The 19,165-nt window shown below is 43.2% G+C and overlaps 1 protein-coding gene across 2 annotated transcripts in view; it reads left to right on the top strand.

Annotated features, from left to right (window-relative positions):
• DDAH1 (dimethylarginine dimethylaminohydrolase 1) overlaps nt 1–18,832 on the top strand; it is a 50,951-nt gene extending 32,119 nt beyond the window's left edge. For both annotated transcript variants that reach the window (XM_052666522.1, XM_052666523.1), the window contains exons 2-6: nt 2,242–2,341; nt 3,482–3,555; nt 4,133–4,252; nt 13,930–14,073; nt 14,480–18,832. In XM_052666522.1, coding sequence (XP_052522482.1) covers nt 2,242–2,341; nt 3,482–3,555; nt 4,133–4,252; nt 13,930–14,073; nt 14,480–14,596 — 555 coding nt within the window. In that variant the 3' untranslated portion in view covers nt 14,597–18,832. The remainder of the gene's footprint in view (nt 1–2,241; nt 2,342–3,481; nt 3,556–4,132; nt 4,253–13,929; nt 14,074–14,479) is intronic.
• The last annotated feature ends 333 nt before the right edge of the window (nt 18,833–19,165 follow it).

The raw sequence follows: 19,165 nt of genomic DNA, 5'->3' as shown, positions 1-19,165 counted from the left end.
AGGGATGATGCCTGTTTGTGCTCTCCCTGTGCAGGTGACTCAGCTGTTTGCAAAGGCAGAAGGGCTGTAAGTTTTGGTTTTATTCTTCCAGAATTCTATATTTACAAATTCTCTTTTCTTGGCAGACTTTTCATTAATGTCAGGTCTTCCCTTCTGTCTTCTTTGTGCTTCTTTTTTCATTTCTGCTTCTACTGAATGAAGATCCTGGTGCTGCTCATAGAAAGAAAACAAACAAACAAAAAACCCCCAGTAACTTGAGACTTTTATTTTACACAAGCTGTGGATATTGAAAGATATTCTTAGCATATGTCACCAACCGTGTGAACGTTACTTTCCAATTAAGTCTCCCAGTATTTCTGCGGGTTGCTTAAAAGCTCTACAAAACGTGGAGCCATAGACATGAATGCATTAACACCCATGGTGGAAAAAAGATCCAACTATTTATGTGGCAGTCATTTTTTTTAATTTAAATGCGGTTTCAGAAGTTAAAATGAGCTCAACTGTTGGAGAAAATCATCTTGAGCATCATGTGTATGTATATCTTCAAAACTTGGAACAATCACTGAGCAAATTAAAGCAGTTTTCTGTGATTCTGGGCAACTTTTTAGATGCGATAACTTTCCCTAATGTCTGTGCCGCAGCTGCATCAACCTCTGCAAATTAAATAAGGAAACAATTCAAGGCATTTCTGACGTAGCCTGGTGGTTAAATTGTAATCAGCATCTGGTAATTAAAACGTATGGCTGAAACGACAAACACCAAGTCAGCATTTACCTTCCATTATCCTCATCTGCTGGGTGCTTTGCTCAATTGGTTCTCCAAGATAGGGGCTGCTAACGGTGTGTGGCTGAGTGCTGCGTGCCCAGGGAGCTGCAGGCACCTTTGTGTGCAGCACCTGCCTGGAGATGCGCTCCAGCCCTGCCGACTGTACCCACCTTCCTGTTCTCTCACTGCTTCCTCCCCCCCTTACCTCTGCTGAGGTGCACTGCTGACTGCATCCGGGTCACTTCTTAAGGCAGCATGGCTGTTTCACATTGTTGCAATGCTGTGGTCTGTAGGTGCCTCGGACAGGTGATGAAGGCCTGGTACAGACAGACGCGGCTGCGCGTTCTCCACATCCACCTATAGTAGTGGGTGGTGCAGAGAATGAAGCAGTCTTTCCTTTTTGTTTGTGTTGGTAACCAGGAATAGCCAAGGCATGTGGTCACTCGTTCTGCAGGGCAACGCATTGTGGTGGTCTATGGCGGGAGGCTGAAATGCCTGCTGCATCCTCTGAGTGCAGGAAAGGCTGCATAGCCCACGTGCAGGCAATGGGCAGGGGCCAGGGCAACCTCTGGCTTGGCAGCTGCATGGTGCTTTCTCTTGTGGTCTTCTGCTATCAGAAAAAGAAATCTTGCTGGTGCCAGAGAGAGAACACGTGGTTCTGCCTTCAGTGTAACTCATCGGCATTCTACAGGTGGCCCACAGACCTGCCTTCATCCTGCTCAACCTCAGGCTGTCCTGGGCTTTGCCTATAGAGCAACTGTGAAATATGAATGCGGTAAAGAGTCAGCTTCAGAGATCAAATTAAATCCAAGATAAGATGGTGTCCCTGGAGCATTCCTTACCTCCTGACAGCAGCTTGCAAAGCAGCAAACAACTGCACAGACAACATGCAGAAGTGAAATACACACAAAGAGCGCACAGAAATGGAAAGTCTTGAAGTTCTCTGGTGTAGTAGCTCCATGATGCAGAGAGAACGGGCACTCAGTAGAGTTGGAAAACTATAAGGAAAATGAATATTTACTGACGCCAGTTTCTTTCACTGGCTGACGGGGGAGACCTAGGGTAGAGCTTCTGCTTCTGTGGCTGACAGAGCTGTGTCTTGTGCCTGAGTGTGGCAGAAGGAGAGAATATCACTTCTCTGGCACCACTCTTTCCTGCTCAAATCTAAGGGACAAGCATTTGTGAGAGAGAGCATTGCTATGCAGGAGAGAACTGGAGTTAACATAAATTTTGGACCATGTGTGCCACTGGATGTGGTTTCTCTGCAAAGGTGATGGCCCAACCCTGGCTGCTTGGCACCCCATTCGCGAGGTCTGGGAGCTGTGGTGGGTGAGGGATGAGGGGCTCTGCTGTCAAGCTGGCTATTGGTTTGTTACAGAACTTTGTTTTTACTAAAGATTAATATTTCATGTAGGTTATTTTAAGTTTTTCAATGATACAAGCAAAGTGTGTTCTAAACAACTTTTTCTTGAACAGGTTGAAGCCATGAAGAGAGTACTAGAAAGTCTTAACCTCAACATGGTAGAGATGGCAGATGAAAATGCAACCTTGGATGGTGGAGACGTCTTATTTACAGGTACAGTGTAGTAAATTTGCTGTTTAAATATTCTGCTTAGAAGACAGCATGTTATCTGTTGTCTGCATAATAAAGTGTTGTTCGTATGGCTTGTTAAATCAGTTGTTTGCTAAATGTCACGTAGGTAGCGGAGAGATTAATTTTCAGTGCAGCCCTCAGTGTCCTGTCTAATGCCTGAATAAATGAAGCAGCAGTACACACAGTACAAAGAACGGTACTGTGCATACAAATTTTATTTTAGCTTGTAAAGTGCCAATAAGAAACATGCTTTCAATAGTCAGCTGCCTGCAGTTGTTTCATATTTCTTATTACAAGCAGCTATGCTCACACGGACTCATTTTCAGGAATTGTGAAGCTTGATGCAGGCAGTTGTCGCTGGTTCAGTGAATCAAATACAAAAAACGCCTTTTAGTTTATGGAGAAAGCGGCAGAGTTGCCTGCCAGATGTCATGTGCTAGACAACTCTTATGCATGGTTGACTTCAAGGGTGAAGATACTGACAGTGTTTTTTATGTCACTAAACCCATTAGGCATTTTCTCACATCAGCTGCATGTACGCTTGCTCCCACCTGTGCCGAATGAGCCTGTTCATTCTGATCAGCATCACAGCAGGCTGGCTGCTTGTCTTAGGTCACAAGGGGACAGGAAGGGTCCCAGAAGTGGCGGGCCGAGGAGGAAGGCCTTCCTAATATGGTGCAGGTCCTGTGCTGGCCCATTTCCCCTGGAGTCAGTGCCTGCAGAGCTGTCTGGAGGCCAGAGGAGACCTCAGAGGAAAGGGGAAGCGCCCATCAGAGCTGTGCTAATCCAGCCCAGCTGTTCTCCTGCCTGGCTCCATGAGCACTTCGTTAGGAGGGGAAGCTGTTTGTGTTTCCAGCAAAACTTGTTGTGTGGAAGAAGATAATTGATTTGCATTATCAGCTTGGGATTGTAGGTTGTGTACTCCTGAACTGAGTTTTATGGTTCGGCTTAAGAAGGGCAAGATAGGAAATTACATCCATTAATGGTTGCCTCAGATTGTCTCTAAAGTTGGCCTGGTTTTGAAATTGATTTTGTTTGATTGGTTTTGAAAGTGGTTTGTTTGACTGGAGCTGCTAAAAAATAAAATCTGTAATTGTTTCATTCCTTTTTTTTTCATTCTAGGCAGAGAATTTTTTGTAGGCCTTTCCAAGCGGACAAATCAACGTGGGGCAGAAATTCTGGCTGACACATTTAAGGTCTGTAGGTTGACCTGTGCTACAGGAAGTATAAGTTGTCCTCTGAAAAATTGTACTGGCTAAGATGCTTGTCATACTTGTAAATGGTTTTCTTACAATTTCTTTTTAAAAAGTAGAAATTAATGAAAAAAATGAAAAAGTGTAAGCATCCTCTGACTTAGTATACTGTAGTTGCATCTGAAATGGGGAATCATTGCATAAAAGTAACTTGGGTAGTAGGAGAATGAAAGGATATTGACATGTTCTTAGTGTTCTCATCTGTCAGCTCCTTGTTCTTAATGCAGGTCCCTGGAGAGTTTTTATGTACGTACCGTCTGATTGCACATTGTAACGTATTGCTTCACAGCTGCAATAACAGTATTGTTTGAAATGTGCTCTGGATTTTACTCCAGTTCACAAGATCAGGCAAGCTGGTCCAGAGGGGTATGTCATACATAAGCAGTTGACACTATGCTCTGGGATACGTTGCTATTGTTAATTTGTAGAGAATACGATTAATTATGGAATGTCTCAATATAATTAAGGAAATAGGACAGCTTAAAAATATTTATAGTACCCATTTTCTGCTCCCACACAGGATTATGCTGTCTCCACAGTCCCTGTTCATGATTCTTTGCATCTGAAGAGTTTTTGCAGCATGGCTGGGCCAAATCTGATTGCTATCGGGTCAAGTGAAGCTGCACAGAAAGCCCTCAAGGTAAAGAGCGTATGAAAATTTTCTTTAAACGGCAAACTTTGGTTGGTTAGTTTTTAATCTCTGCTCAAGGATTTTTAATCTCTGTTTTAAATATGTGCACATCAATGAAAGAGGAAATCGGTGCCTGCCTTGTATATACAAGCCAGAGAGTATGTTTATACTGGATAAGAGAACAGTGATATTAATTTAGCTCAAGCTACGTACATTAGTTTATAAAATGGAATACGTGGGTTATTATTTACACTTCTATTGTCTGAAAGTGACAATTTGTTGATAGGAGGGAGGAAGAAGATATCAGAGCAGTAGGAGACATTAGAGTCACCTGCTCCAGCGGAAAGTGAAGCCCGTGGTCCTTTGCAAGCCAAACCACTCTGTGGTTCTGTCTTTACTTCAGGTGTTGCTGTGAGAACATGTGACTTTTAAAATTGCCAGAGAAGATGTAAAAGATATAGCAGGAGGAGGGAGAGGGGAATAGACCCAGTTGTACGAATGGCCCATGTGTGCATTTTTCACAGGGTAAAATAATTCTGTCACTGCACCCACAGGGCTTGAGGGCCAGAGCTCCCCATCCCTCCACCAGGTGGCTGCAGAGTCAAGGTCCTTTCATTTTGCTTTTTCCTATCGGATCCCATCAGGATGTCATGTCATAGCAGTGAGGCTCCAGCAGAAAGTAGGGAGAGCTGTTCACCTGAGCCTTGCCCTTCTCTCAAGGCTTTGAACAGTTCAGTTTGAAGTGAGGTTGTGAATCTGGATCTCTTTGCTGACAGGCTTGCTAGCCAGTAACACACTGTGCAGCAGGTCAGCACTGCGCTACCACTGTCATGGTTCATGGGAAGTTGCTGCTGTGGTTTGTACTGAGCTCAGTGGCTTCCCCTGCATGTGTTCAGAGCGTTTTGGAGATGTGGGCACAGAGGTGCCTGAGGCCATGAATCTCGTTACATGTGTAGGTAACCTGAGAGATTAGCATCTCTGCTCCTGCCTGATAGCACAGCTGCAGGCACTGATGCTTTGCAGCAGAAGCTTGTGCCAAAGCACCAAAACAGCAAAGCGTAGCCATGGCTTTACCTGATGTGAAGCTTGAGGGAGTTTGTCTCTGTGATACAGACTGGATCCTGCCATCCTGTGCTCTTTGTTTTGATATGCAGGTAAATCAGAGCGTGTCTGAAAGCACTGGAGCTTTTTTTTTTAATCAGTACTTGCCTTTAAAGATTTAACCAAAATTTACTTATTGGTGATGACAGCAAGTCCCACATTTTCAGCTTCTGATTACACTTATTACTTTGCCACTAAATAAGAACATAAGTGCATGCATTGTTCTTCAGTTTTGCAGAAGCCTCAGTGATGCAGTGTCATCACTAATGCATGGACAAAATCAGCTGTACGTGGGGAGGAGTGGAAGTAGCTCTGCTTAGCTGGAGTGAGAAAGTCCTCTGCAGTCCTCAGTTGAAAGGCACCTTACTCAACCTGACTTATGTCTCTTGCTCTAATTATACAAAATTTATTTTAAAAAACAGCAATGCTATCGGTGCCCAAGGCTACCAATCTGAATCTGTGCCACACAGAATATGTACTATGGGAGTAACATGTAGCTCTGATATTAACATCACTTCATCCTAAAGAGCTTTGGAACCGATCCTGCATTTGTGGTGCATACACCTCCTTGGCTTCTGCAAACTACTTATTACTTTGATACGTCTGTAATTGTCTGCAAGATGGAAGCCTGAAAACTTTCTTATTACTGTGCAGCTATTTCTTCTTGCATATTTACCTACCAATGTTTATGAATTCCCTTCATGGGCATAATCCTAGGACTTTACATTTCCCAACAGCATCATTTATTCCATCAGAGCTCAGCAGAGACTTGTTGTTTGTTTTTCCTTCTCTCTCTTGTGACAGTTGAGGATTTAAAATATCTTAGTGCCCTGCTGAGATAAAACCAACTTTTCAAATCTGCTCAGGATCTCCCCTGCAGGATGCTGCTTGAATTATGGAGGAGGGGAAAGTGTGATCCTGGCTGCCTTAGATTTGCAGCCTGAGGGCTATGAGGGAATAGGATAGCAGCCTGATTGCTCTGATGAGCAGTGAGTGTGAGCGGAGGTAGGGAGCTTCCTCTCAAACAGGAGGAAACAGGAGGACAGTCCTGTGGATCCCCGCGTGGCTTGCAGTAGCTGCAAGTCTGTTTGTTCACTTGAACGTGCTGTGGAAGTTACTGTCTCATTAGAAATTGCTGCACGAAGCTCTAGGAGTACATTCCCAGCCTCTGCTCTGCCCTGAGGAATTTATGACAAATGGCTTTGGTTGAAAAGGTCTGATGTTCCTGATGCTGTGAGATTGATTTAGTCTGGGGTGGAAAGTGCCCTGCATCTTTCTCTGTGAAATATGCACAATCCCAGATATTCAGGCTCAGGCTCAAAACACCTCGTGAGCAGCAGCCTGATGAAGTTTGCAGATATCCAGACAACCCTACTCTTGTATAGAGTGTTTATAAACATGAGCAAAATTCAAGTACAATACTGGTTGCTCAGAGCTGCAATTTGAACCTGAGCCAGCACTAATCTGAGAACTCATCGTTCTGATTAAGGCTTTTTGCCCAGCTCGGCTAATCATGTTGCAGTGCATAAATGTAGCTGTTGTAGCCAAAAATATTTTTTGGATAAACTGATGAAATGATGCTGATAACTAGCCGTCAAGTAGATATCACCATTAATCAAGGCACAGTGGAAAACAGATTTATTTTGAAGAGGATGTGCTCATTGACAAGATAAACTAGCAGTCTGTCGTTTAAAAAAATATATCAGTTATGCCAGTTTTCAGTGTATTTCTGTGAATCAAAGACTGAGTAGCATGTTCACGTGTGCAATTACATCTGCTCACATGCTGCGAGCTGGAGCTCTCAGAGAAATTGTCTGAAAACATGTAAGTAATACGTCTCCCTTGGAAATGCTAGCAGTGGTAGTGCTGCGTATTGCAGCTTTGTCCAATTGTTGAATTCCTGCTTTTTGACCCAAGTGAATTTTGTGTTTGTTCACTTACCTCTGATGAAAAAATATTGCAGTAAGTGATCAATGTCTTGCAACCTTGTGGAAATAAAACTGCAATTTCTATAAAGTGTTGATACTGAGAATTAACAGCTGCTGCCTGGCTTTTGGCCAGTGAATGGAGTGATAGCAGTGCCTGTCCACCTCTCCTCCAGCCCTGTGTGGCCCCACTGTCCCTGGGCTCCCTCTGGGTCACCTGCCTGAGGCAGCTCTCAGTGTGGCTGCTGTAGGAGATTGCTGTTGGGAGCCTCTCCTTGGTGGCTGCCTTCTGCACTGGAAATCCTGTTGAGCAAAAAAAGCAATTGAGCTGCTTTTGAGCACCCTCCCCAAGGCATTTTGTCCTCCAGTGTGTCTTGGTGGCCAACAAGTGAGCTGTAGTGCTAGGCTAGGCTAACATTTATACTTAAAATAGGGTTTTTTTGTTTGAAAGGCAGCAGTTTTTCTTGATTGTTCTTTGCCATTTGCCATTGCAACTGATGTCCACACAATTCCTTAAAAATAAGAGAATAAATGAAATCTGGTGCTTATTGCAGAGCGCAGTTTATCATGAGCTTAGTGTAGTGTGTGTAACAGAGAGCACTGCCAATGAACTATAAAATGAGTGCACAGAGTTTAGGATTATAGAGCACATGCTAGGAGCAGGCAATAAATCACAAGTGACGTTCTTACCATGAAATCCTCTTCAGGCTCTGGCAAGTATAGAATATTTATTTGGGCTGCAGCTGAAAAGCGGCACTCGAGGAAACTTGGTGAAAGAGAGAGGCAAATTAACTACAGAAAGTACCGTGGCCTGCCTTGCTTCCACATCTGAAACATTAGCTTCCCTCTGCTATACGCAGGGCACATTTCTTTCTTGCAGTTAACCCCATCTGTAATTCTGTAGCTGAATGCTTGCCAAGGCTGTTGGGCAGATAATGCCTTGGGGAGGGTTCTGTACCGTCGATGGGGCCAAGAGCTTTCCAGAAGTGTCATCTCTGGGCTCCAGTCTTGTGGTGCTGGAGGGGCCGGGCAGTGGGCACAGTGCTGTCAGCACGGCTTGGTGCCCTGCTGCCCATCATGGGGCACAACCCAGATTCTGGCCCAGATGACAGGAGATGGGAGCCGGCCAGTCAGGTCAGCAGCAAAGGCAAATTATAGGATTGCATGGAGAACGGTGACCCAGCATCTGCTGTGAACTAGAAAGGCTGTGTTTGTGTCCCTCACATAGTCCTGTTGGATGGCACAGAGCACAGGTCCCTCTGCTTTCCCTGGTGAGCGAGGACTTGGATGGTGCTGATGGGCACCACTTTTAGCTTAGGAACTTGTCTATGGCCAGGCCACCCTGTCCCCTCACAAGTAGCTCAGTAGCGATCCCAGAGTACCTGAGAGGTTCCCTGATGCAGTATCTCCTGCTGGGAGCAGTGCTGTTCATTCATCTCCTGATGTATTCCCCGGAGAACACTATTTAAAAACAACTCCACTGTTTTGACAGAGGCCAAGGGAGGCCTACCAAAACCACATTGTAAGCATAAAGAAGGAAGTCTCTTTTGGGCAACTGGGCCCTTGGTCCGTATCCAAAGCTGTGATCACAGCAGGGCTTTTAATGACTTGGGTGCAAGAAGTTGCTAGAGTGTTGGCAGTTACCCCATCCCCATGATTAAATGCCTTTTGTTCTCACTGTGGCTTGGCTAACCCTAGTCCCTGCAGTGTGCCAGCTTTAAGAAGCAGAGTGCTGTTAGCCTGCATTGCAACAGGGGTGCAGTGCCTGCATACAAGCTATGGAATTTCTGTCCCAGCTGCAGAAGAGCCTCTGGAATGGGCAACTAGGGGAAAGCATCATATATCCCATGTGCTTACAACGCATCCTCTACCCCTGGGCAGAACAGAAAGGCTCAGAAGAGCTGCTTTTGCTATTGTCATAGAATCATGGAATTGCTCAGGATGGAAAAGATCTTAAAGATCATCAAGTCCAACCACTTGTCTGTACAGGGGCTTTCTTTTCTAGTAATGCAAAAGTTAGAACAAACATATTGTCTCTTATTTCTTAAGAATTCATCATTTGTACCTCTGCTTATTCCCCATATGAAGTCATCATCCTCTATTTATGATATCACAAAGGGTTGCTGTGGAAATGATTGCTAATATTAATAATCCAAAGAGGACAACTTCAGGTAGGGGATTAGCAGAAAGTACAGATGAGTGTGGACATCTATGTAATGCTGCAGCAAAGAAGGTAATAAAATCCAGAGAACAGCTGTCAACCTGCTCCTTAGTATAATTCAGAAACAGAGACGTCATTTGCTGCTCCCAGCCTTATAGATAGGAAAATTAGTCAATGTTTAAGATTCTGAACACTTTCCTTTAGCTCATAGTTGCTCACTCTGGATCAGGTCCTGTGAGACGCTGCATACTTTCAGCTCCTTCTGACTTTCCATTACTTCACAAGTGAAGGGCGTAGGGTGTCCCAGGGGACACAGGTCTTCACACCGCATGGCCTGCTGCTTTATAAGACAACTCTTTGTGGGTTCTTTTAATTAAGGTCGGGTGTTGTAATGAATTTCTTCTGTATAATTGAGTATCAGCATTGTTCAGTTTGCAAACAGGCTGGAGAATTGAGTCTTTTGGAAGTTCCAGACTCGAAAGTATATTTATAGAATAGACTGTGCTGTATTAGGTTGTTTGTGTTTCTTAACAAGGTGAGGCAGGTGTCCCTTTAAGCACGTCTTTGTCACTGCCAGTGACACAGTGCAGCCTGGGCAGCTGCTGGTTGGCAGGGCATATGTGTTCCTCTGACAGGTCTGACATGTGAGCAGATCAGGCTCTTCCAGCTCTGCCCTCTGGTCTGCCCCTCTGCCTGCTTGCCATCACTGTTGTCTCCATATGCTGGAAAGCCGTGTGCTCTGTAGAGCCATAGTGCATGGGCAGGCTGGCATAACAGCAGCGTGGCCCTCTGGCCCCTCTTCATCTCTACAATGCTGTTTTCCTTCTCTGCTATTGATGATTTCTCCAGACATGAAGAGGCAAACTTGAGGAACTGAAGAAGCAGAGACAGGGCAATAAAGCAGTGAATGAAAGTCAGTGTAGATAAATGTAAAATGATGACCAGCATGGGCTGGGAGAATGATGAAGTGAACTTCACGTATGAAATAATGTGCCCTGACTGATGGTTACCACAGAAATAAGATGCTACTCACTGAGACTGTCAGCTAAGCTGAGAGCCAGGCAGAAAACATCATTATGCCACTAATTAAAGCTGTGATGTGTCTGTATGTTGGCTGCCACATGCCCTTTGCATGCACAATCCCTTCGTCCAAAGAAAGATAGAGCAGAGATGGAGAGGCTCAGGAAAGAGGAGTAGGTGAACTAATACCTGTAGCCTGTAAAATACCTTGTATTGGATAAAGAGATAAGCTAAGCAAGCTATGGCTGTCACCTGGAAAAGAGACAGCTACGAAGGGGCGAGAGATGCCCATTAAACCAGGCATCTCTGGTTTATGGCACAGGGCTTGCTGTGACATTGCAAAGAATAGCAGATGCTGTGTGTTGGGCTTGGCCTGGGGGGGTGTGGATATGGGGGATCACTGCATCCCTCACCCAAGCATGGCAGTGAGGCCCTGCATGGCAGTGAGGGGGCAGAGTGCATGGTGGAGCCTGGCTTGCCTTAAAAGTGCATGTGGTCATCTCAGCTCTGCTGAGATAATAGGCCCTGAACACATACACATTTTTCCTTCATTCATAATGCTGCTTCATATTTAGGATTATTTAGCTTATCCATTACCTCAGTTGTCTGAGGACACACTAAAAAAAAAACCAACTATAGGAAAGGCATTTTAGGCTATGAGAATGACTTCAACATAAGGAAAGCATGACTAAGGGCTGAGAGAATGTGCAATGAAAATTACCCTCTCCGGGCTGAAGAAAATTCCCAGAAAACTAGGCATGCGGGAAATGCCTGACTGTTAACATAGCTGGTCATACAATGCATGTGGGCAGAAAGCCAGCCTTCCACTGATGCACTGTGCAAGGGCTACAGGCTTTGTAAACTGCTCATTTCCCAAAAATGTGTATTCTGCAGGAGTACCTGATAAAAAATAAGAGCCTTGCTTTTATCTCTTTCTCTGCCCTGGAGCCCTGTCTGGCCAGCTGTACGTGCTCAGTGACTTTTTGCCATAGAAATATACAAGAGCACGAGTCTTTAAAATAGCCTGGTTGCATCATTTCTGCACATTTCTGCTTTGTTCATAGACTCCTTGTGGCACAGGTCTGGGGTTTATTGCCTTTGCGCACTCTCAACAGATTGATTTTTTAAATTTTACTTCAATATGCAGACATTGTTAAAACAGATGAAAGCTTGCATATATGATTTTCTTCTTATTTTAAAAGGTGAGGAAGAGAGAGCAATTTTGTGTTGTCAGAATGCTAGTTCTGCTTTCTTAGGCTGATACTGTAGTGAACAGATCCCATCCCCACTGCTGCAGCTGTGGACTTAAGATTCCATGATTCTGTGTCTTGTTTTCTCGCTCGTTTTTTCTTTGTTTCTTTCTAAATGAATTCAGCCACCACTTTCCAGCTTTTTAGTCTTGAAAGCAATCCTTCTAGCATGCCTTGCCATCATCTGCTCAGTTTTCCTGAAGCTGGTTTGTGTTTCCTGCAGCACAGTTAGGGCCTTGCATTTGGTCTTCGTTTCAATTTGCTGTGAGTGTTCCTAACTGAAGCATTTTATGGAAGGAAGTGAATGGGAGATGTGTCCATACCCTTCCATTTGAGAATTCATTTGTAATTTATTATGGAAATGTTACCCAGTGAGTCAGTACATTTCTGATGAATGAGCTGTTTTCTGTAGAAAACCTGCAGCACCGAGGTCTGGACAAAGCACAACTTTCTGGGAGTTGAGTGAAATCCAGGTGGTAGCTTTTCTTCTGCTGCTGCATATATTTCAGTGCAAGTTTAATAACAACAACCCTTAATCCAGACTTAAACAGATTATGTTAGGAAGGAGAAGGAGGCTGCGGGCAGAAGACAAGTCTGCAGGCTGTTACCAGGGAGAGCAACAGCAGCTCTGCTGGCATGTCACCTGCTGCTGTATGCCTGCAACATCGAGGAGAGCTTGAACAAATGCATCACGACAATGTAACGGAAGCAAATGCATAAACAGGGAAGTCAAACACATGGAATACAGTAATAAAAACACATCCGGTGAAGTTAAGATGCAAGGATTGCTTCTCAGCAAAGCACAGCAACCTTTTATGGAGGTAGTTGCGACCTTGGGAACTGAGGAGAGTTTCACAATTGAAGAAAGAACAAGAAATGATAAGGCTTCCTCAAGAATGCGTGGCATCCTTCATTACCAGTTTCACGTTCTCCATGGGATGTGCATGACTCAGACTGTGACATGAAAAATGCATCCAGACCTAGAAAGGAATTACTGTAGCAGTACGTGTGTATGTACTGCTTTGGTACTTCACAATATGTTTTAGATGTAGTTATTATAATTAGGTTCCACATGGTATTTCTCATGAATGAGTAGTAGTACAAATGACCCTGCTGATAATTTGAAGATAAATTTAACTGTGCCACAGATCAAAGTCTGCTCTGTGGTGTAGATCTGTGGGGTTTTGCTGAGAAGGGTAAATTCCCTTGAAGAATTTTGTAAACAGAATAGTGATTTGTTTTTAACGTAATGTTAATGTGAGTACTTCTAAGTTGAAAAAAAAAAAAAAGGCTTTTATTTCTGTTCGGATCTTTGTAATGTGTGTGGGAACGAAGGAGAGCTAGGAGGGAAACTGAAGCACTTGAGTTTGCTTAGGCTTTGGGCAGAGCCAAAGCTTTGGGCTTTGTTCACTTCTGCTTTATTTTAGGTCTCTGTCAGAGAAGCTGGTGTAAAGCTGGAATGATACAATGGAGAGTCAGGCTTCTTGTCTCCAGGCTTTTTCCATCTTTACTAAAAAGTTGAGCCTAATCCAAAACTTGGGATCTCAGGCTTCTCGTGTGCTGACAGTCTCTGTCTCTGAAATTCCAGCCAGGGTCCAAATTTGTGTATGAGCCTTATATTTATAAACCAACCTTCTGAAAACCACCAGCTCTGCTGTTCTGACAAGGTTATTGTGTTGTCCCCTTGGGAACGAGGATTAACTCGGACATGTCATCTCGCTCCCCAGCACAGGTGCTTGGTGACAGAGTAACTGCTTGGAAAGCAAAAACGAGGTCCTTGAAAAGAGTTAAGATTGGGCTGATATCCAAGTTGGGAACCATTCTTGTCCTGTTTGTGCTAATTCATACTCGTTTGATGAGTGTTGAATGATGGCTGCTTTTTTCAAAGGTGGCTGAGCACCTCTAGTTTTCATCAATGTGAGCAGGAGGTTTGCATACTCAATGTGTGCTACTTAAGGAAAAGACCCCGCTGACTGTCCGTTGGGCAGCCTGCTTAATCCTGCCACTTGCAGGAACCATTTGACAGGTTTTCTACTGCTGTTCTTGGGTAGGGTTAGTGGATTCTTCCTTGAAGGCAGAGATAAAAGCAGGTCTCCTTGCTGCATAGCAAAATGTCTCTTGGCTGGCTTGGCAATCGTACTTAGAGTGTTTTTTGAAGACTCTATTCTTGCATTTATTTGGGCCCACTACAGTGTTTGGTCAATAGTTGTGCTTTGTGTCTCCCAACAGACCATGCAACAGATGAGCGACCACCGCTACGACAAGCTGACGGTGCCCGACGATGCCGCCGCAAACTGCATCTACTTAAACATTCCCAGCAAAGGGCACGTCCTGCTGCACCGAGCCCCTGAGGAGTACCCAGAGAGTGCAAAGGTGAGGGATGTGCTGGGGGCAGCTGGGAGACTGCCAGCATCCCAGCATCACCGGGAAGTGGCTGGGAACTGAAATTCAGTGCTTTACAGAGTGACATCCTGCCATGGGAAATATCAGATGGTGAAAGCTCTCAAAAGGTGGGAGGTCTGGGCTCTGTGTGTGTCCCCACTGGTTTTGTGTGCCCCTTGTGCTTCTTCTGCCCAACTGGAAGCAGTAATGGTACTAATGTTTGCAACCCTCTGAGAGCCGCAGCCAAATGGCCACATAAACTGTAAATGTTAGCTTGAATTACAGTGAGAAGCATGGCACCCACTGATCAATCCGTGACTACTCCGAATACAGGGAAAAGGGAAAATAAGGAGGTGTAAAAAGTAATTGTTTCTGTGCCGTTTCCTTTCCTAAACAGGTTTTTGAAAAACTGAAGGACCACATGCTGATCCCAATAGCCAACACAGAACTGGAGAAAGTAGATGGGGCACTCACCTGTTGCTCTGTGCTTATTAACAAAACTTCAGAATTATGAGTTTACAGAAGTCCCTCCCTTGTAACTGGCAATAATGTTACACACAAGGTAGACGAATCTGTATCCACACTTTTATTGTTTTTATTGACAATCTACTGTACCACTGTGCTACTAACCCTTGTTTACAAATTTTTTGCTTTGTGTATTTTTATGATGTCCTTGCAGATGGTATTTAAGGTGGATGTATGCTCTCATTGAGGGAACATAACTCTGAAGTGTGTTAGTCCTGTGGGCTGGCAGAAGAAAATCACAATGGCTAACCCCAAGCTTTAGCAATCTAACTTACCTGTGTGAAATTTTTAAGAAGACCGACTAATTCTCAACACTTCAAGCACCTCTGTTGTCTTTGCACTGCTCCCTTCTCCTGTGTTTTTTCTTTCTCTTCCTTGATCTACTCTTTTGATTCCTTTAGTCTTTCACCTCTGTTTCTTCTCACTTTCAATGATGCAAAGTGTCAGTGGGGGCGGAAAAAAGTTCAGGGGACTCATGAACTTGGTATTTCCTGTGGTAGGGAAGCTGAAACAGTGGGCAGTAGTCTACACTCACTCAGTCTCAGCCATATCACAGCGCTGCGGCTGGGCATTGTTAGTTTCAGATGCAAGGTAGCAGCTTTGGGAAAAGCCTCCTCTGACAGGAGCATTTGAAGGCAGTACCTGCCTGGGAAACTTGACATAAAAAGAATTCACAGTGCAGCCACACAGGACATCACCTGCAAGTTCAGGTGGCATTTTGCTGCTAATGCTCTGTTTTACACGTTGGTGACAACAGAATAAGAGTTTTCTTTAAAGGCCAGGTCCTGGGGAACATTTGGACCACAAAAATGAAGATCTCAGATGCTTTCAGTAAAGTTGAAGCTATAAAAAGTAATCAAAAAATTTTAGGCTTTTAAAATTATTATTCGTTTGCTCTTTTTTTTTTTTTTTTAATTTGTTCCTCCTTTCTGTTGTTTTGTCCTCTTTTGAAGGCCACATATTAGCAAAATTCAAAAGGAAAGGCTGATAGAATGAGTTGAAGGACAGTTATTCCTGGATTATGCTCATGAATAAGGGAAGCTATTGTTTCCTGAAAGATTGGCATGTGTAATTTGCCCTTGGGGTAGTTTTCCTTGGAACAATGACCATCTTAACTTTTAATTGCATGAATATTTAGTGTGGTATTCAGTTAAAACAAATACATTTTTGTAGCAAATTCCACAACATGTTTACCCACTGAGTCATACTTTTTTTTTGCCACAGTAAAGCAGAGCATACCCCATTGTATTCACATGCTTCTTGTTAAATCATTTGTAAACTACGGATGGAGAAATTCCCAAATAGAGACAGCAGCGGGAACTCTCCGGACACTTACAAACAGTCAGAACGTGTTTTCAACTTCCTAGGCACCTCCTCCACCTTTCCTGAACCACTTGTGACATGGCGCTAAGGTACAGTCGGAAGTGAGCGGGGGGAGTCAGTCTGTAGCACAGCAAATAGCACTAACCAAGCACATACTTCAGTATTCTTTGGAAACCTGCGTGTTTTTCCACGCTGTCATAAGGGAGGAAACACAAGTACGTACATCCGTAGGTACTCCACAGTGCGACTCTCACCTCACCTAGCAGTAATGTGGAGCAAACATCCTGTCAGCCACCAGGATACGTGTCGCACTGTCTGCATGCTGCGGTGACAAGAAGCGTCATGAGAGAGAGGACAAGGACGAGCAAACAAAATGGTTTTATGGCTGTGTGCTGTCCCAAAGGATTCTCCCGAGGTTTCCCCTTTGTCTCCTCCATTCCCATGCACCATGATTTCAGCCTGACCCACATGATCAAGCTCTAAGGATGTAAACATTGCAGTGGGAAATCTTTCCCTCTTTCTTTCAGTGCTCTTTAAGTATCTGATAAAGCATCTTGCATTTTAAAATGACTTGATACTCAGCAGAGTTTCTGTGCCAAAAAAGTAACCCTGCAGTATTTAACTGTGACCGTCTAAAGGCAAGCTTTACCTTAAAACATCCGTATCTGTGGGAGCTGTCATATGAAGGCCACATGCCCCCTCCCTCCTGCCCTGTCCATGCTCCTGAGCCTGGTTACACCTCATTCCCATCCCTTTCCCTTGATTCCTCCATCATCTCATCCAGGAGTGGGAGTTGTCCTGTGCCACCACTGGGCTGTGGGGTATCCATTCCATTTATGCCTCAAGCTCTCTTCCTCAGAGTATAGTTTCTACTTTTGTGGCATAATGAATGCTTTTTTCTTTCAGCCTCAAAGAAAATTTTCCTCCTGCTGCCTTAGTTCTCCTACTTCAGTTGTTTTTTTTCTGCCTCCTTGTTGTTCACTCCATAACAGACTGTCCTAAATTCCTTCCCTTCTTGTGTCGGTGCCAGGTGGGAGAAGGAACTAAGGGGTCTGCTCTTACTTTGAGTGAAAGATGAGTGTCAGTATACGTAGGGATTAACAAGGAGGACACTTCTTAGGACAAAATATGGTAGACACCGCTCATAGCTTATGTCTCTGAAAGCAACTGAATGGGTGATAGTGGCTTTCCTTGGTTTCCCCGTGGCATGGAGAGGTGAGGCTGGTCTTTCACCTGTTGCTAGTTAGATTTCCCTGCCTTCAAGGCTGCATTTTGGTATATGGAAAGAGCAGGGGAATGGCTGAGGGATCTGAATTCCCTATAGTGATGATTTCAAATTGTATATAAATTTTCTGACTTTAGGGGCAGGATTTGGTTGCTTTAAATCACACGTGCTTTGTCTCTGTCTTATAGGCTCATAACAAAGTTCAAAATTAAATCTTAGTCTGATGCCCAAAGTTACCTAAGCTGGTTAGTGGAATTGCCCTTACCTCTCTGCTTGTAGCATTGTTCTTTATTATGTCATTATAATAAAGCAAAAACACTTGAAGCACTTCAGTTTGTGCATTTGCAGTATGGTACTAAGAACTAAAATCATGCCAGGTGCTTCTTGCTGTTTGTTACTTTTTCTGTTGTCCAAACAAATAATTTCTTTGCAAGGACGTTCCTGCTGTAACACGTACGTATTTAATGGGTACCCTATGCATCCTGTCACTAGGACATTTCTCAGATGTCAGATGTAAATCATCATCCTTGACTGATAGAAATAATAAAATGAAATCCCAAACCAAACAAAAAGGAGATGAGACACTGAACTGCCCACAGAAAACATTTGATAACAACTGTCAGGCTGCATGACATAGCCGGTCAGTGAAGAAGATCTTGTGGTTAATAGCTCAGCAGTGGGGTTTGAATTTACTCGTCAGAGGTTTTTTCATTTTGAGCAAGCAGTTTAGCTTAGATCAAATGAAAGAGCTAGAATATGCATTAAAGGTCTTTAAAAGATATTATCTTCACTGCTAGTGCAGGAAGAGCTGTGATATGTGGGTTTCTCTCTTCAACAAAATGTGAACACAGTATCTCTCTCTGCAATGAAAATGTGAATGTGTACTGTACTTAGAGGATAATCTCAAATGCTTCCATTTCGGCATTTTTGTTGTTTCCATGCTAATACACTCCTTTCTGGTCTTAAATAGCTGCCACTGTATGAAGCTGTTCTCTGGTTTTTGGATGAATTCCAGAGGTCATAGGTACAGAGGTGATAAGTACCACCAAGCGGAGTTTTAAAAATAAACATTCAGTGAAATGCAGAACAACGAATCTGATTTTCTGTTTGCTCACAGTAAATTGGAGATAAAATATGGGAAAAATCAGTTTTTGATGTCATTCAGCTTCTTGAACATTATATTAATCAAGCAGAGCCAAATTACTTCAACATAAAATACCAGCTTTCATGTGGAACTATTTGGAGAAAATAATTTACTCTTTAAGACGCTATTTTTGTTTTTATCAATAAGGAAACTGAAAAGATAAGACCGCTTAAAGAATGGTATTTGTTAAGTGATTGTGAACAAAGTATAATTGGACCTCATGTATTTTCAGAAAAGGTTTAACTGGATGTATGATGTAACTTGTATAGAGCTGCATGTGAATTGTTGGTCACTGTTTTATGTTGTATTGTTCTGCAGTGCACAAATACCACTACTAAACAGAAATGTTACATTTCATTAAACTTAAAACCTTGTTGCAGTACATATTTTCCCACTTTCTGTGCCAAAAACATCAACACATTCCATAATCTGTTCTAATAGAGATTTGCACTTTTTTTTCCCTTTTTGACTCTTGCAGTTTCAATACTATATATCCCCATCACAATGGAATAAAGTGTCAATTGTACTGTGAACTGTGTAGTTTTTGCCTCTTATTCTGAAACTGCAAGCACCTGCATTTTATTTAATACTGTTTCATGTCTTCTTTTTATTAGAAAGCTTGCTATATGCCTAGGAAAAAGCCAGTAGTATACAGGAGTGTTAAAACCTTTCAGCATGTTAGAAGAAAATTTGGCTCTTTTTTAAAAAAAGTTATTTTAGACTTACATTTAAGAATAATATAGGTAGAGGTATTGGCCAAGTGTTCTAGATACAGTGGTTGTAATGAATTTTATTACTGTTAAGATAACTAAACAGATATTACTGTAGTGCAGTTTGTTTTTCTGTCATGCATGCATTTACTGCAA

This window comes from Tympanuchus pallidicinctus, unplaced genomic scaffold, assembly GCF_026119805.1.
Source record: "Tympanuchus pallidicinctus isolate F22 unplaced genomic scaffold, pur_lepc_1.0 scaffold7, whole genome shotgun sequence".
NCBI classification, from domain to species: Eukaryota; Metazoa; Chordata; class Aves; order Galliformes; family Phasianidae; genus Tympanuchus; species Tympanuchus pallidicinctus.
Note: the sequence above shows the minus strand (reverse complement) of the source record. Positions and strands in the feature narration are given on the sequence as shown.